General features: G+C 44.2%; 3 protein-coding genes across 7 annotated transcripts in view; 1 reads left to right on the top strand and 2 right to left on the bottom strand.

The window, feature by feature from the left end:
• The window catches only part of LOC142742455 (uncharacterized), a 60917-nt gene extending 59066 nt beyond the window's left edge, over positions 1 to 1851 (bottom strand). Inside the window, exon 1 of the mRNA XM_075852210.1 lies at positions 1630 to 1851. Within this exon, the coding sequence (XP_075708325.1) occupies positions 1630 to 1639 (10 nt within the window). The 5' untranslated portion in view covers positions 1640 to 1851. The remainder of the gene's footprint in view (positions 1 to 1629) is intronic.
• The window catches only part of SPMIP11 (sperm microtubule inner protein 11), a 108411-nt gene that overhangs the window by 7340 nt on the left and 85896 nt on the right, over positions 1 to 15175 (top strand). The gene's annotated exons all lie outside the window — the stretch shown is intronic.
• Positions 6027 to 11478, bottom strand: LOC142743726 (uncharacterized). Its single transcript, XM_075854751.1, has 5 exons — positions 11430 to 11478; positions 7949 to 8938; positions 7463 to 7626; positions 6555 to 6767; positions 6027 to 6153 (listed from the first exon to the last, which is right to left on the bottom strand). The coding sequence occupies exons 1-3, from the start codon at positions 11476 to 11478 to the stop codon at positions 7592 to 7594; spliced, it is 1074 nt and encodes a 357-aa protein (XP_075710866.1). The 3' UTR covers positions 6027 to 6153; positions 6555 to 6767; positions 7463 to 7591.

The raw sequence follows: 15175 nt of genomic DNA, 5'->3' as shown, positions 1-15175 counted from the left end.
AGAATTCCAATTGAAAAACTGCACCAAATTGTGGTGCAGTTTTTGGGCCGAAATGTCCGCTGCAGAAAATATCACGTATAAATAAAAAAAAGTCTATTAATAGCCTTGGCGACGTGTCCCTCTGACGTCCTGCAGCCCGTTTTCCTTTCGTCCCATGTGATCGCTGCAGTCTGTGATTGGCTGCAGCTGTCACATGGGATGAAACGTCTTACCTGGAGGATGGGCTGAACGTGGAAGCAAAGAGATCTGGGTAAGTATAGACTTTTTTTTGTGAGCTTCGATTTTTGCAGCGGAATCGCAGCTTTTCTGCAGCAAAAATCTCAACATCTGCTTTTTATAACGGGTTTTACCTCCCTCTTTAATTCAATGGGGAAAACCTGCATCAGACAACCAGCGATTCCGCAGTATAAATTGACATGCTGCGAATATTAAAAAACGCACCACTGATCAATTTATGTACGGTTTTTCAGTGGGTTTTTCACACAGCGTGTAGATGAGATTTCTACTAGTGCTACTGTAATACGCTGTGGTTTTTCAGCAATGAAATGCGTTAAGGGAAAATCTGCAGTATTTATGCGATGTGTGAAAACACACACACACACACACACACACACACACACACACACACACACACACACACACCGGGGGTCTGACACCCGGGCTCCGCACAGATCAGCTGGTCCGGTGCCAGCCATGATTAAGGACGTGCTCAACGTCTGAAACGCGTAGGCCCCAAGACTGGACCGTCATATCCTTCTATTTGCACACCAGGACTCCAAACTATTGGACCTTTTAAATTGAAACTCTAGTAAACTCGGAATTAGTTTCCATTTTATCTTCTTATCGCTGGACTCAGCCCTTTGCCTTTACCTGCCAGTAACGCTCTTACCCTTCTCTTCGGCTCCAGACGCAGCGGAGATCCTGACACTATCCAGCATTGCAATGTGCGCAGCACACAGCGTCTGGACGCGAGAAGACGTTAGGACCTCCGCTGTGCTCCGGAACGAGGAGGGGAGGTATACTGTCAGTTACTACATATAGACCAAAAGAATACCAACAGACAGAATATGATGATGATAATGGTGCTCGAAGCATCAACATTTACACTGTAAAGCACTGTTGCTAGTTATGTGAGCGGCACGTTATCATATCCTAAGTATTGACCAAGATACACTTGGTGCGTCGATCAAAAGATTTAGCATGAGAAACTGACAAAGAAAAAATGATCGACTTGAGGCACGTGAAGTACAAAAAATATATATACAATCTTTATTGAATAGAGACATGAGACAAGTAAAAAGATGGAAATAAGGATAAGTCACACAATAAAAAAGGACGTCACATCAATCATAAATCAGATGTGCTAATTTGGTCAACATGTTGGAAACAATAAGGTATTATGGCAGCGAATAAATAAATAGCAGCATACCTGGCTAAAACACATATATGCATATATTTCGTACAGTAGTGGCGATTTAAGTAAAAAAGAAAATGTATAAACAACGCCAACAGGATACAATAGTATAGAGCAGTTTAGGTGTGCAAAAGCTGGTTTTGAAGTGTAATCAAAGAGTTATAGGCAAAGTTTTGTGCAAGCTGCTGAAGATGGCAAGTATTTGTTCAACATACCAGTAGACATTGTGATGCAAAGATGGGACGTCTACACCCGACGCGCGTTTCGGCACCTGCCTTCGTCCGGGGTTGGGGTCAAGCTGCTCGTGCCCACTCTTATATACTGCGCATCCCAGGTGTTATGAGTCAAGAGGAGGAGGTGATATGACCGGATGGAGGATAGGTGGCGTCTGATGCGGGGTACAAAGATGGCGCTGCCCCACTTCCTGTACTGCGTCATCAGAGAGGATTTGGGGCGGCGAGGACTGACCGCGCCCCCCACAGCCTGCTCCAATTAGAGACAGCAGACGGAATGAGCCAGGACCACTCCCCCCCCGAGAGTTTAGTTTTTGTGCTTTCTCAAACTGCATCAGCGCACCCTCTCATCGTGGCTACGTCACCATAAGATGAAGAGAAATGTAGTTAATGGATAATAGGATAAGAGTATGTCTGCACTGATTACCGTGAACAATGGAATGTTGTGTGAGCAGTGAGAGAAAAGGAAGGGAGGGGGAGGGAGGGGGACGGCAGTCTTGGTATGCCGTGTGAGTGTAAATAAACTGTGATGACAAGGGAGTGAGGGTATGTTCACACGGCCTATTTACGGACGTAAATCGGGCGTTTTTGCCCCGAATTACGCCCGAAAATAGCGCCTCAATAGCGCTGACAAACATCTGCCCATTGAAAGCAATGGGCAGACGTTTGTCTGTTCACACGAGGCGTATATTTACGCGCCGCTGTCAAAAGACGGCGCGTAAATAGACGCCCGCGTCAAAGAAGTGACCTGTCACTTCTTTGGCCGTAATTGGAGCCGCTATTCATTGACTCCAATGAATAGCAGCGCTAATTACGGCCGTAATTGACGCGGCGTTCAAGCGCCTGCACATGCCGGTACGGCTGAAATTACGGGGATGTTTTCAGGCTGAAACATCCCCGTAATTTCAGCCGTTACGGACCCCCGCCGTGTGAACATACCCTGAGAGGAAATGCCCTGATGGATAAGAAGGGTGATAGTAGGAGAAATGTGGTGATATGTGTGTGTGGTGACATAAAGAGGGAATGCATAAGAACAAAGGTGTGAATGAATGAATATAATGAATATATGACGGTCCAGTATTAGTAATAACTAATATATTAATTATGGGACCGATGGTGGTGAATGAAAAAAAGGAAAAAAGACCCTCAAACATCATGTGAATGTAACATGATAATGAAATAAATAAAGTGAGTGAATAAGAATGAATAAGTGACACAAAGTTGTTATAATATGACAATTAATAAATAAGACCATGACAGAATATTATATTCAATCATCAAAAGCTTTATAAAAACTGGTTAAAAACTTGTAATGTGAATACCAATAGGTGTATAAAAATACAGGGAAAGTGCATTATAAGATACATACTGGAACAATATGTTGTAATATGACATATGTATTAAAAACATAACCACAATGAATGAGTATAATATAAATGTGTCAACGAACAATTCAATGTAATATAAAATATACATACATAGAGGATATGTAGAATTTATTGTAATAATGCAAAATTACATAATAGCGGAACACACAAACATAGCATGCAGGACGATACTAAGGAATTCTTCCTTTGTCCTCTTAGATATGATCCCCTTAGTAACCTCCTCAGATAGACTCAATAGGTGATGCGAAGTTCTAGTTATATGAAAAAAAGAATGGACAAAACGAGAGTAGTTAGTACTATAAAATAACACAAATATAGAAAAGATTAAAAAACCAAGACCCACTGCGGAGTCAATGGTTACAGAAACGGAGCGTAGCTCAGAGATTCATTTAGCCCATGTGGAAACATTGTCCCAAGGGTCCATATCCAGCGAGTCTCGCATTGTGCAAGTTTTTGTTTAATAGCACCTCCTCCAGGGGCGTAACTAGGAAAGACTGGGCCCCATAGCAAACTTTTGACTGGGGCCCCCCCTCTGCTGGGAATCACACAACCCCCCCCCCTTGTAGATAGTGCCTCCCTATAGATTCCACCACACAGCGCCCCCCTATAGATAGCACCATACACAGCCCCCTGCAGATAACGCCATACAGCCCCCCTGTAGATAACGCCATACAGACCCCCTCTGTAGATAACGCCATACAGCCCCCCCTGTAGATAACGCCATACAGCCCCCCCTGTAGATAACGCCATACAGAACCCCTCTGTAGATAACGCCATATAGCCCCCCCCCCCAAAAAAAAACGGCCTATAGTTTGTCCTACAAAAGACATGCATCCCCTATCCACAGGATAGGGGATACATGTGTGATCGCTGGCAGCGATAAGGAGGACGGGGGACCGAAAGTCCCCCGAAGTTCTCCATGACTAACCTCGGACTTCCGGCGTCTGCGCAGTTCAATAAAAATGAAAGGAGCGCTAGTCACGCATGCGCACAAGCGCGACCGGCGCTCCATTCATTTCTACGGAGCTGCCGACACAGACCCCGGAAGTCTGAGGTTTGTCATGGAGAACTTAGGGGGGACTTTTGGTCCCCTGTTCTCCTCATCCCTGCCAGCGATCACACATGTATCCCCTATCCTGTGGATAGGGGATACATGTCTTATGTAGGAACAACCCCTTCAGTGGCGTCGCGCTGTAGCAGCTATAGCGGCTGCTAGCGGAGCCTGCGGCCATGGGAGGGGGCCGTGCCGGCGGGTGGCACGGGCCCCCTCATGCTGCAGGCTCTGTAGAAGTCGCTACGGCTGCTATAGCGGTAGTTACGCCACTGCGTATAGGTTTGTACGGCGTAAAACTACAGCTCCCAACATGGCCTGAACAATGGTAAGGATATGCTGGGAGATGCGGTTTCACAAAAAAAATCCTATCACCATCATCTCGCTGCAGATCATACAGTGACTACAATACTGATTAGAGGCAGAATAAACATTTACATTAAGTGACTCACCGGTGACGTCTCAGATTCTAGTTCTTTTCTTCTCCCTCCGGTTCAGACATCTATGATGGATTTCTCCCGGCCATGACCCATTTCTGCAGTTTTCCGTTCAGATGTCTTCAGCTTCTCACTTTTAAAACATTTCTGCACCTGTAAACAAAGTTAAAATTCTCAACACATCTAAATATAACTGTCACAAACACACAACATGCCCCCTGTAGATAGTGACCTACATAGAAGCCCCTGTAGATAGTGCCCACATATGGACTCCAGAGCTGCAAGGCAATAGTGCTAACCACTGAGCCACCGTGCTGCCCTACATATAGCTTCCCCTATAGTTAGTGCTCCACGTATAGCCCACCTCTGTATATAGTGTCTCACATATAGCTCCCCCTGTATATAGTGTCCCACATATAGCCCACCCCTGTAGACTGTGCACTACATATAGCCACCCTGTTGCTAGTGCCCCACAGGTAACCCACCCCTGTATATAGTGTCCCACATATAGACCCCCCTGTATATAGTGCCCCACAGGTAACCCACCCCTGTATATAGTGTCCCACATATAGACCCCCCTGTATATAGTGGCCCACATATAGACCCCCACCTGTATATAGTGGCCCACATATAGAGCCCCCTGTATATAATGGCCCACATATAGAGCCCCCTGTATATAGTGGCCCCCACCCCCACATATAGACCCCCCTGTATATAATGGCCCACATATAGAGCCCCCTGTATATAATGGCCCACACAACCACATATAGACCCCCCTGTAGCTACTACCCCACATATAGACCCCCCTGTAGCTACTACCCCACATATAGACCCCCCTGTAGCTACTGCCCCACATATAGACCCCCCTGTAGCTACTGCCCCACATATAGACCCCCTATATATAATAGCCCACATAAAGATGACCCCCCCCCCCACTATAGATAATGCCATTCACATTTTTATGAGGGGGAAAAAAAAAAACTTGACATACTCACATTCGCCGGTTCCCACGCTGTTCACTGGCGATGCAGACATGCTCTCTTCTGAGCATGTCTGCAGGAGCTGAACGAGCGTCCTCCAATGACGCCGATTGGCGGGGCAGAATGACTTGCCCCGCCAATCAGCACCTTCCAAGCATGGAAGCGGCGCGATGATGTCATCGCGCCGCTAGCCAATCAGTGTCATTGTAAGGCACTGGATGGTCAGGCACGGAACATGCCCGGCCATTCAGTGCTAATACATGTATTTGGCTGCCGCTAGCACTGGGGCCCCCTCCGGTGCTAGCGACACCTACAGGCATGAGAGGGCCTGTGTAAGGCTCGGCGTCGCGGGCCCCACAGTAGCGGCGCTACCGCTGTAGTAGCCATAACGGCTGCTAGCGGCGCCACCGGGCCCCCTCAAGCCCCGGGCCCCGTAGCAGCCGCTACTGCTGCTACCGCGGTAGTTACGCCACTGACCTCCTCTCATACCACATGCAATATGGTCGATTCCCCACACCTTCAATTTTGACGGGTCACTGGAATGGTGCGTTTTGAAATGTCGGGCTACAGGTTTTAGATTTTCCAGATTTTCTGACCTTGATGCTCGCTTTATGTCGGCCATATGCTCTCGTACTCGAACCTTCAGCTCTCTGGAGGTGAGACCAACATAAATTTTTGGGCAAGGGCAGACTGCATAGTATACGACAGCTTTGGTGGTACATGTTATAGGATGAGTAATATTGAAAATCTTAGTGCCAGAGGCATTAGTAAATGTAGTGGCTTTTTCAATGTTAGGGCACGCGATGCATTGTCCGCAGGGATTGCAACCCCACTTTGGACCCTTGGTCCCGAATGGGTATTTAGTTTTTATTGGGTCATAATGACTTTTCACCAAATGGTCCTTTAAATTCTTGGACCGTCTCGCAGTAATACTTGGATATTTGGTAATAAATCTATCCAAGGTGGGATCTGTGAGTAATATCGGCCAATAGCGTTTGAAAATTTCTTTCATTTGTGGCCATCGGGAGTGATACCCAGTAATGTATCTTACCTGACTGTGTTTATCTGTCCTTTTCTTGGGAAAAAGCAAGTCGTCTCTGGGGGTACGCTTAGCTCTTTGGTAGGCTTTTTTGATAGATCTCATACTGTATCCCCGTTCTAAAAAACGATTTTTTAGATCCTCTGCCTGCTCTTCAAACAGTAAATCGGACGAGCATATCCTCTTTATCCGCAGAAATTGTCCAATAGGGACTGCTTGAATAGTCTGCGGAGGATGGGAAGAGGAAGAATGTAATAATGCATTTACGGAAGTTTCCTTACGGAAAACATCGCTGTGAAGAAAGCCATTTTCATCAGTAAAAATTTGAACATCCAAAAACTCCAAGAGACTGGGATGAGCTTTATAAGTAAATTTCAGATTTAGAACGTTTGTGTTTAGCCCAGTCATAAAGGAATCCAGGTCAGCCTGTGTGCCCTTCCAGATGACCAAAATGTCATCAATGTAACGGGCCCATAAAAGTACCCGTGCCATTGAGTCACCCCGGTCATCCGAGAAGAGATCCCTTTCCCAGAGGCCAAGGAAGAGGTTGGCGTACGAGGGTGCGCACGCTGCCCCCATGGCTGTACCTTGGAGCTGTAAGTGAAAACTGCCATTAAACACAAAGAAATTATGTGTTAAAATATACTCGAGCATCTGAATGATGAAAGAACAGAGTGGTTTTTCCAAGTCAGACATTGAAAGAAAATATTCAACCGCCCTAATCCCATCTGAATGTTTGATGCTCGTGTAGAGAGATTCTACGTCAATAGTGACAAGGAGCATGTCCCTGTCAATACTGACGCCACTGATTTTCTGTAACAAGTCGGCAGTGTCACGAATGTATGAGGGTAAATTAATGACCAAGTTTTTTAGATGGAAGTCGATAAATTTACAGATACCCTCAGTCAAACTGCCCCTACCTGAAATGATGGGCCTTCCTGGTGGACTTTTCTCATTTTTATGAATCTTGGGTAGTAAATAAAGGGTTGGTATGGTAGGTTCGTCAATTGAAAGTGCCTTGCATAGTTCCTTTGAAATTATATTTTCTTCTACTGCTTGTGAGAGTTTGGCCTGTAAGTCAGATCTGAAAGATGACAGAGGGTTAAAGGTCAATTTCTTATAACAGTGTTTATCCCGCAGCTGTCTATTTGCCTCTGCCTCATACATATTGCTGGGCCAGACTACCACGTTACCCCCCTTATCTGCGGCCTTGAATACCACGTCATTTATTTTCTGTAATTGTTTCAAACTCTTTCTCTCCATAGGGGTTAGATTATCATATTTGATACTCCTTGGAATGTTCCAAAATTCTTGGGTCACTGACTTAATGAACAAGTCTACCGCCGGGCACAAGCTAAGAGCAGGGAAATTTTTAGATTTAATGCGAATGCATGCTGGAACATTACCTGTAGCTTCATCGTTCTTGTGCTCATCCAAAAGATCCTCTAGTGCTTTTAATGCCTGCTGTTCTTCTAACGTTGGAAAATGTTCACTATCCACTGGTTTGTCAAACCATTTTTTGAAGATGAGCGAACGACCAAAGATATGTAGGTCTTTCACTGCTGAAAACATATCAAAGCTAGCGCTTGGTGAAAAAGTTAAACCCTTAGCTATTAATTCTAAATCAATATTGGAAAACACATGTGTTGATAGATTAATTACCTTAGGGCGGCTGCTTTGGTCTCGTACATCAGGTCGCTTTTTGTTAGCCACTTGTCTTTGTGCTAATTTTCTTTTGGGTCGGATATTAAAATTTGATCTATAGGACGTGTTGTCAGTTTCACTCTGAGATGACACAGAGGAGATTGAAGGAGTACGACTCCGGCCTCCTGGGGCCTGATTTCTTCTCCACCTATATACTTTGTTGTTTTGAAAATCCCCAATATCTCTAGAGAATTTTTTTGATTTAACTTCCTGAATATCTTTTTCCCACTCCGCAAATTGTGCATCAAGATTATGTTTAAATTTGGACATGTTATCCATGGACATAAGTGGGAACAGTTGGGCCTGGACACTTTCTATTTCTTCATCCATTGACAATATCATTTTTTGATTGAGGTCAACCAGAAGTTCCATAAATTTCTTGGAGCCCTGGTTACAGACCTCTTCCCATTTGGAGATAAAATCCTCTTCAATGATAGGAAAAGATAGGAAAATCTGGATTCTCAGACCCCTTGGGACAAGGTTTCTCTGGATATAATTTTCCAGAAAAGTTTTGTTCCACCACACTTTCATACGGCGATGTAACAAATTTGTGTATTTATTCTGGAGCTCGCTAACGTTTCTGCAAACATTAAAACCAAATATTGGGGACTCATCCTTGAAGACCTGTTCCATCTGAGACCGCCAGGCACATTCCCTGGCTTTATAATCCATAGGACCCGAGGTATTGAACTCTGTGAGAACACAGACAAGAATTAGATATAGACCAAAAGAATACCAACAGACAGAATATGATGATGATAATGGTGCTCGAAGCATCAACATTTACACTGTAAAGCACTGTTGCTAGTTATGTGAGCGGCACGTTATCATATCCTAAGTATTGACCAAGATACACTTGGTGCGTCGATCAAAAGATTTTTTTTTTTTTTTTTTGATCACTTTTTATTCAATTTTTTTGCAATCCTGAGCAAAAAACAGGAATTCTGACACCGTTTTTTAGGTTTTCTTTTTGCGGCGCTCACCGTACGCTATAAATGAAATTTTTACTTTATTCTGCGGGTTGGTACGATTACGGCGATACCAGATGTATATAGGTTTGGTCCTTTTTTTTGCGTTTGCACAATAAAATGACTTATTTATAAAAAAAAAAAAATTCTGTGTCACCATATTCTGAGAGCCATATTTTTTTTATTTTTTAGTCAAAAAAGCTGTGTAAGGGCTTGTTTTTTGCGGGACGGATAGAAGTTTTTATTGGTACTATTTTTGGGAACATGCGACTTTTTGATCACTTTTTATTGTTTATTTAGGGAGCGGTGGTGACCAAAAAAATTGTGATTCTGTCGTAGTTTTTTATTGATTTTTTTTTTTGGGGTGTTCATCGTGCGGGAAAAATAACATTACAGTTTTATAGTTGGGGTCGTTACGAACGCGGTGATACAAAATATGTGTACTTTTTTAACGTGTTCATTTTTTTTCTATAATAAAAGTCTTATTATAGGAAAAAAAGCATATAGTGTTTATAGAACTTATAACTTTTATTTTTACACTTTTTTTAAAACATTTTTATTACTTGTTTTTACTTTTTTCACTTGTCCCACTAGGGGACACTTAGACTTGCAGCTTTGATTGCTGCTAGAGTACATTACACTACACACGTAGTGTAATGTACTCCAACTGTCATTGTGACGTAACTGTCACTCTGACAGGAAGCCTCGGAGGACCGGCCGGAGGCTGCTCCTCCGAGGCATCCGTACATGGCAACCCGGAGGTCATTATCTGACCTCCGATTGCCGTGACAAGCATCGGTAGCCCCCACGATCACTTCGTGGGGGCTGCCGATGTGCTTCAAACCACTTAAATGTGGCGACGGCAATCCGTCGCCGCACTTAATGGGTTAATTGCCGAAAGCAGCGGCGATGGTCCGCTGTCCGGCGAGACTGATGTCTCAGCTGTCTAGGACAGCTGTCAGCGCACGCCTGTCACTCTGTGTTTACACAGAGTGACAGTTTGAAATGCTGACGAAAATGAACGTCCTGGTGCGGGAACTAGCAGCCGACCAGGACATTCATTTTCATCCTTGGTCGTGAAAGGGTTAAACATGATGGGCTTAGATAAGGGGCCCGGCTCGCTGACATTGCGGCTCCAGGGCTGGACCAGGTAAGGTAAGATAATAATTGTTTTGCTTTTTTATGTGTTACAAAAAAAATGTTGTGTTTCTGTTTTTTTACAGGTTTGGTTGTTGGACTACGTCGGATTTGAGGGCTATTTCGATGACGGCGGGTTTTTTTTGTCAATAAAATGGTGAACGAGGATTGTGTGGGTGTTTTTTTATTTTAATAAAATATTTTTTTGTATGTCCTTGTATTTTTTTAAACTTTATTACTACCACCTTAGTAATGGCCACTGGCTGATTGATAGCATCCATTACTAAGGCCGGTGCAGATGCTAACACTAACCACCATTATTACCACGGTACCCACCAGGGGTACCGGGAAGAGCTGGGTACGATCCAGTACCCGACCATCTGTAGCGATAGTCACGTACTGGGGCGGCTGCAGGCTGGTATTATTAGGCTGGGAAAGTAAAAAACCATTGGGCCTTCCCAGCCATTTTTTATAATCTGGCTGGTTATCAAAAATGAAGGGAACTCCACATAGTTTTTTCTATTTAGTTTTTTAAAAATGACGTGGGGTCCCCCCATTTTTCATAAGCAGCCAGATACAATAAAACAGCAGCAGGCTAGCATTACCAGGGTGGGAAGGGCCTCTGCTTTTGACCTTTCCCGGCCCAATAATACCAGCCTGCAGCCCCAGTACCCGACCGTCGCTACTGATAGTTGGGCACTGGATCGTACGCGGCTCTTCCCGACACACTTGGGTACCGTGGTAATAATGGGGGTTAGTGCTAGCCTTTTCACCGGCTAACATTAAGCCCCGCCTTAGTAATGGACGCTGTCAATCAGCCAGCGGCCATTACTAAGGCAGTAGTGATAAAGTTTTAAAAAAAAATACAGACGTAGAAAAAATATTTTATTGAAATAAAACCCTGACACAACCCTCATTAACCATTTTATTTAGAATTAAAAATCCGTCATCGAAGTAGAACTCTAATCTGAAGTAGTGCAACAACCAAACCTGTAAAAAATACAAAAACACAAAAAAAAACATTCGTAACATGTGGTAGGCTTAGATACAGGGCCCCAGCAGACAGTAACGCTCTTACCCTTCTCTTCGGCTCCAGACGCAGCGGAGATCCTGACACTATCCAGCATTGCAATGTGCGCAGCACACAGCGTCTGGACGCGAGAAGACGTTAGGACCTCCGCTGTGCTCCGGAACGAGGAGGGGAGGTATACTGTCAGTTACTACAGTAACAGGGGCCCGTGTAGCTTATTATCATATAGGTTCCAGTTACTATAGTAACTGTTTATAGTCGTGGTGCAGGGTTCCGTGGACCCCCCTGGCTTTTGGGCACGGTTGCAATTGCGACCCCTATAGCTACGTCATTATGTGGCAGTCGTCCGGGGCTTTCCGGGCCAAAGATCCGGGGCTTGGGCCCCGAAAGCCCCGTGCTAGCGAGACGCCACTGCCCCTTGGATACTGCAGAGAATTCCAATTGAAAAACTGCACCAAATTGTGGTGCAGTTTTTGGGCCGAAATGTCCGCTGCAGAAAATATCACGTATAAATAAAAAAAAGTCTATTAATAGCCTTGGCGACGTGTCCCTCTGACGTCCTGCAGCCCGTTTTCCTTTCGTCCCATGTGATCGCTGCAGTCTGTGATTGGCTGCAGCTGTCACATGGGATGAAACGTCTTACCTGGAGGATGGGCTGAACGTGGAAGCAAAGAGATCTGGGTAAGTATAGACTTTTTTTTGGGAGCTTCGATTTTTGCAGCGGAATCGCAGCTTTTCTGCAGCAAAAATCTCAACATCTGCTTTTTATAACGGGTTTTACCTCCCTCTTTAATTCAATGGGGAAAACCTGCATCAGACAACCAGCGATTCCGCAGTATAAATTGACATGCTGCGAATATTAAAAAACGCACCACTGATCAATTTATGTACGGTTTTTCAGTGGGTTTTTCACACAGCGTGTAGATGAGATTTCTACTAGTGCTACTGTAATACGCTGTGGTTTTTCAGCAATGAAATGCGTTAAGGGAAAATCTGCAGTATTTATGCGATGTGTGAAAACACACACACACACACACACACACACACACACACACACACACACACACATACACACCGGGGGTCTGACACCCGGGCTCCGCACAGATCAGCTGGTCCGGTGCCTCCGTGTACTGGACGTACAAGCCGGAAGCACTTAGCTCTGGCCCTAGAATAGCAGCCGAGCTGCAAAACTGCAGGTCTGCTCCTATTCAAGTGAATAGGAGCAGACCTGCAGTTCTGCAGCATGGCAGCTATCCTATGTACGGAGGCTACCGGAGCGGCTTATCGGTTCGGGTGTCGGACCCACACCGATGACATACTGATGACCTATCCGGTGGATAGATCATCAGTTGTCAGAAGTTGGACAACCCCTTTAACATGCGTTTTTTGTGGTGCTTTATATTGTGTTATTTTGTACATGCTTTTTTACTAGTGTTGTTGAAATCCTATAGAGAAGCCTAAGATAATAGCACCAGAAAAATCGCCATACCTAAAGCATGCTGTATTTTTAAAAAAACACCACAAACCAAAATGCTGTGTATGTAGTAGACTTTAACCCCGTAAGGATGCGGGGCCTTGAGGGCACTTAGCCACCATATGAGAGCTTGTTTTTTGTGCTATGCATTGTATTCTTTAACCCGTTAGTGACCGCCAATACGCCTTTTAACAGCGGCCACTAACGGGCTTTATTCTGATGCATATGCCTTTTTACGGCACTGCATCAGGATAAAGTAAACAGAGCAGGGAGCGTCAAATCTCCCTGCTCTCAGCTGCTCTGCCGGGTGAGATAGATATCAGTATCGATCTCACCCGTTTAACCCCTCAGATGCGGTGCACAATAGCGAGCACCGCATCTGAGTGGTTTTGGAGAGAGGGAGGGAGCTCCCTCTCATCCCACCGACACCCGGCGATACGATCGCCGAGTGTCTGTGTCTCCAATGGCAGCCGGGGCCTGGAGCGAATGCCTGCTAGATCATGCCGGAGGCATGACCTAGCAGATGCCTGGCCGTTTTAAACGGACAGGCAGTAATACACTGCAATACAAAAGTATTGCAGTGTATTATAATAGCGATCGGAGAATCGCATATTAAAGTCCCCTAGTGGGACTAGTAAAAAAGTGAAAAAAAAGTTTAATTAAAAAAAAAAAAGTGAAAAAAAATGAAAAACCCAGCTTTTCCCCTTACAAAATGCTTTACTATTTAATAAAACTAAATAAAGTAAAAAAGTTACACATATTTGGTATCGCCGCGTCCGTAACGACCCCGACTATAAATCTATTACATTATTTAACCCGCACGGTAAAAAATTTCATAAAAAACTATTGAAAAATTGCTGTTTGCTGTGAATCCTGACTTTAAAAAAATGTGATAAAACGTGATCAAAAAGTCGCATCTACTCCAAAATGGTACCAATAAAAACTACAAGTCTTCCCGCAAAAAAAAATCCCTCATACAACCGCATCGGCGAAAAAATAAAAACGTTACGGCTCTTCAAATATTGAGACACAAAAACAAATAATTTTGAAAAAAAAGCATTTTTACTGTGTCAAAGTAGTAAAACATACAAAAACTATACAAATTTGGTATCATTGCAATCGTAACAACCCGCTGAATAGTTATTTATATCACACGGTAAACGGCGTAGATTTAAGACGCGAAAAAGAGTGGCGAAATGTCAGGTTTAAAATAGGCTGGTCATTAAGGGGTTAATGGCACCATTTTGGGAAACATATACCGTGATCCTAAATTTATATAGGTTTTTTTATTCTATTTTAATTTTGCACAATAAAATCATTTGTTCTTGTGTCGCTGCATTTTTTTCTTATTCTGTCAACGTCGGCTTCGTGAGAGCTTGTTTTTTGCGGGGCGAGTTTTAGTCTACATAGTCTACTTTGGTATGATTTATGGATTAACTTTTATTCCTATTTTCGGAAGGAGGATGATCAAAAAACCTCTGTTCCAACGTTTTTTTTTTTCTCTAGGGGACTAAAAAATGTGATTGCTTCAGTAACACACTGCAATACTTCTGTATTGCAGTGTGTTATGCCTGTCAGTGTAAAACACAAATGGCAGACCTGATGGCCTTCTTTAAAACTCCAGCAGCCATAGACACGTATTGGAACCCCGTAATCGCGTGGGGCATGGATAAGGTAACAGAGTGAGCCCCCTCCCTCAGTCTAACCACATAGATGCCGCGGCCGCTATTAACACAACCTATGAGGGGTTAAACGGCTGAAATGAGAGTTATCTCTTTTCTCGGCAGTTTCAGCAGTGTCAGCTATAATATACAGCTGACACCTGGTGCAGACACAGCAGGGGTGGGGAACCTTTTTTTTCTGCCAAGGGCCATTTGGATTTTTATAACATCATTCGTGGGCCATGCAAAATTATGAACTCGAAAATTATCCTGCTATATGGGTCAAACTTTTAATTAACTCACCCCTAATGTGATTCCTGGAAGTGCTTTTTTTTGGTGAGGCGTGTCTGAATAGGCTGCGGCTCCCGGCAAATGTATTTAGGTCCTAACTCTACATGAGGCCTCAGCTAAATTTCTAAATTTTAGAAGCAGGAGGAGGGCGGATGGAGCCAAGTAGTGTTATTCACTAGTAGTGAATGAGGCGACAGCAGTCTAGGTGAGGTCAGCGCGTTTGCCAGCGACCGACCTCTCAGACCGCCACCGCCTCATTCACTAGTAGTGAATGACACTACTTGGCTCCGTCCGCCCTCCTCCTGCTCCTAAATGTGAGTGACGTCATTCACATTTGGGAGCAGGAGGATAGCCCCGATGGAGCCAAG

This window comes from Rhinoderma darwinii, chromosome 2, assembly GCF_050947455.1.
Source record: "Rhinoderma darwinii isolate aRhiDar2 chromosome 2, aRhiDar2.hap1, whole genome shotgun sequence".
Classification (NCBI taxonomy): Eukaryota; Metazoa; Chordata; class Amphibia; order Anura; family Rhinodermatidae; genus Rhinoderma; species Rhinoderma darwinii.
This window is presented reverse-complemented; position numbering and strand designations above follow the sequence as displayed.